Source organism: Etheostoma spectabile, chromosome 2 (genome assembly GCF_008692095.1).
Source record: "Etheostoma spectabile isolate EspeVRDwgs_2016 chromosome 2, UIUC_Espe_1.0, whole genome shotgun sequence".
NCBI lineage: Eukaryota > Metazoa > Chordata > Actinopteri > Perciformes > Percidae > Etheostoma > Etheostoma spectabile.
Window position 1 is genome coordinate 21968185 of NC_045734.1, and position 2047 is coordinate 21970231.

The 2047-nt window shown below is 40.9% G+C and overlaps 1 protein-coding gene across 1 annotated transcript in view; it reads left to right on the forward strand.

The window, feature by feature from the left end:
• The window catches only part of tekt4 (tektin 4), a 3921-nt gene extending 1905 nt beyond the window's left edge, over nucleotides 1-2016 (forward strand). Inside the window, exons 4-7 of the mRNA XM_032525412.1 lie at nucleotides 128-214; nucleotides 336-471; nucleotides 549-703; nucleotides 1590-2016. Of these exons, the coding sequence (XP_032381303.1) occupies nucleotides 128-214; nucleotides 336-471; nucleotides 549-703; nucleotides 1590-1803 (592 nt within the window). The 3' untranslated portion in view covers nucleotides 1804-2016. The remainder of the gene's footprint in view (nucleotides 1-127; nucleotides 215-335; nucleotides 472-548; nucleotides 704-1589) is intronic.
• Nucleotides 2017-2047: the final 31 nt, after the last annotated feature.

Below are 2047 nucleotides of genomic sequence, written 5' to 3' on the forward strand. Positions count from 1 at the left end.
TGTGTGTGTGTGTCTGTGTGTCTGTGTGTCTGTGTGTCTGTTTGTGTGTGTGTAACATCATTTACAGTAAACAAATGATAAACAATGTGCATAACTTTCTTGCAATTTGCCATGTTGTCTGCTGCAGGGTGTGCAACTGCACATTGTGGACAAAGTTTACACAGGACAACCTGTCCAAGGCCTTGCAGGAAGAACATGCCACCAACAGTCTCAGGTCAGGTGTGGTTTAGACATGTGCGTTAAGCGCTGTGTTACAAAGGCTACTGTAAAGGTAACAATGTAAAACACTATTTCAGGTATTTTAAGTAAATATAGTGATGCTGTGTGTGTGTCAGAGTCCTGGTGGAGCGAGTGCTGCAGGACACCACTGACGATCTGAGAGTCCAGTGCTCCAGTGTGGACAGAGCCTTCAGTCAGCGCTGTGCAGAGCTGATAGAGGCCAAAACCCAGCTGGAGATGAAGCTCGCACAGGTAGAAAAGCCAACTGACAAACAGACTGACAGAGTGGCTGATTGATTGGCTACTGATTGTAATGATTGTGTGTGTAGCTCTTGGAGCAGATTGGAGCCCAGGAGAGAAACATTGTGGCTCTGCAGCAGGCCATCCACAACAAAGAGGCTCCACTGAGAGTAGCTCAGTCCAGACTTTACCTCCGCTCCCTCAGACCCAACATGGAACTCTGCAGAGATGAGCCCCAGTTTAGGTAGACACACACACACACACACACACCCATAGAGATGGGCGGTTGCTTTATATTTTACAGTAAACATTAAACCTTAAACTGAATATGTAATCAAAATAGAAATCCACATTAGTGTATACAATTTGTAGAAATTGCAGGATTGTCTTTACTGTAAGTCATGAATGTCCTTATTTTGATGATATTGGGCTGTTTCAATTTTACTTTTGTTAGAATACTTAATATTTACCTTTATTAGGATTATGTAGCTCTGAGTGCTCAGCCGTGAGACAACATGGAAAATGTGTTTTGGGATTACAACAAATAGCTGGTCTTTAAAACTTGTTTCAAATACAGTACATATCAATGTCTGTGCCACAAATGTAAAACTTACTGTAACATTTTGTGTGTGATTTTAACAGTTTACATGTACAGTATATGTAAAATATTTAGGGATTTTGATGCCTGTGTGGTGGAAGTCAGCTCACTGTAATCTGATGTGACAGGAGACGAGACATTAAGGCTCAAGAGCTCACTCTGGTTGAGTAAATCCTTGCAATAGTGGTGAATATGGAAACACTCCTACTTTACCAGCAAAAGTTATGGTGGGATAAACATTCTTTCAGCCTGCATTTTTTATCCCCTCTCTATAATGCACAAATAATGCCTTACTATCAAGTGTTTTATTTTTGTATACTTAGAGGTCACACACACAAAATGTATTATTTATTATTATTGGTCCTTATTTTGATGATAAAGGGCTGTGTTTCAATTTTCCTTTTGTTAGAATAATTCATACTTACCGTCTTTAATTTTATGTAGCTGTGAATGCTAAGCAGTGTCTCGTCTTACTCTATTGCTTGACATCCTTTCTTTCTCTCTTCCTTTTGTGTGCTTCCTGTGTCTGCAGTTTGGAAGGGGAGGTGAGGCAGATTGAGGCCACTCTGGCATCTCTGCACAAGCAGCTGAGTGAGGCCAGAGGCTCCCTGTCCCACCTGGAAGAGTCACGCATTACAATCGAGAAGGACATTAACTGTAAAACCCACTCACTGTTCATCGAGAGAGACAAGTGCATGACTCACCGTAAACGCTACCCAGCGGTCTCCACACTGTCAGGATACTGAAGACGACGAGTCTGAGTGTTTGTGTGAAATTTGCTTTGGTTTTGCTATTTTTCATATTAACATCCTGGATTGTGTTGTCTCTTTGCTGTGCTGTGTGTAAGGATCAGTGAGATATTGTGTCAGCAAGAAAGCTTTAAAACTGAGTATTTTCAGAATGTTTGTATGACTATGTGCTCAAAGCATTTTCACATCCCCCGTAATGTAATGCAGAAACATGTAAATAATACTAATAATACTACTACTA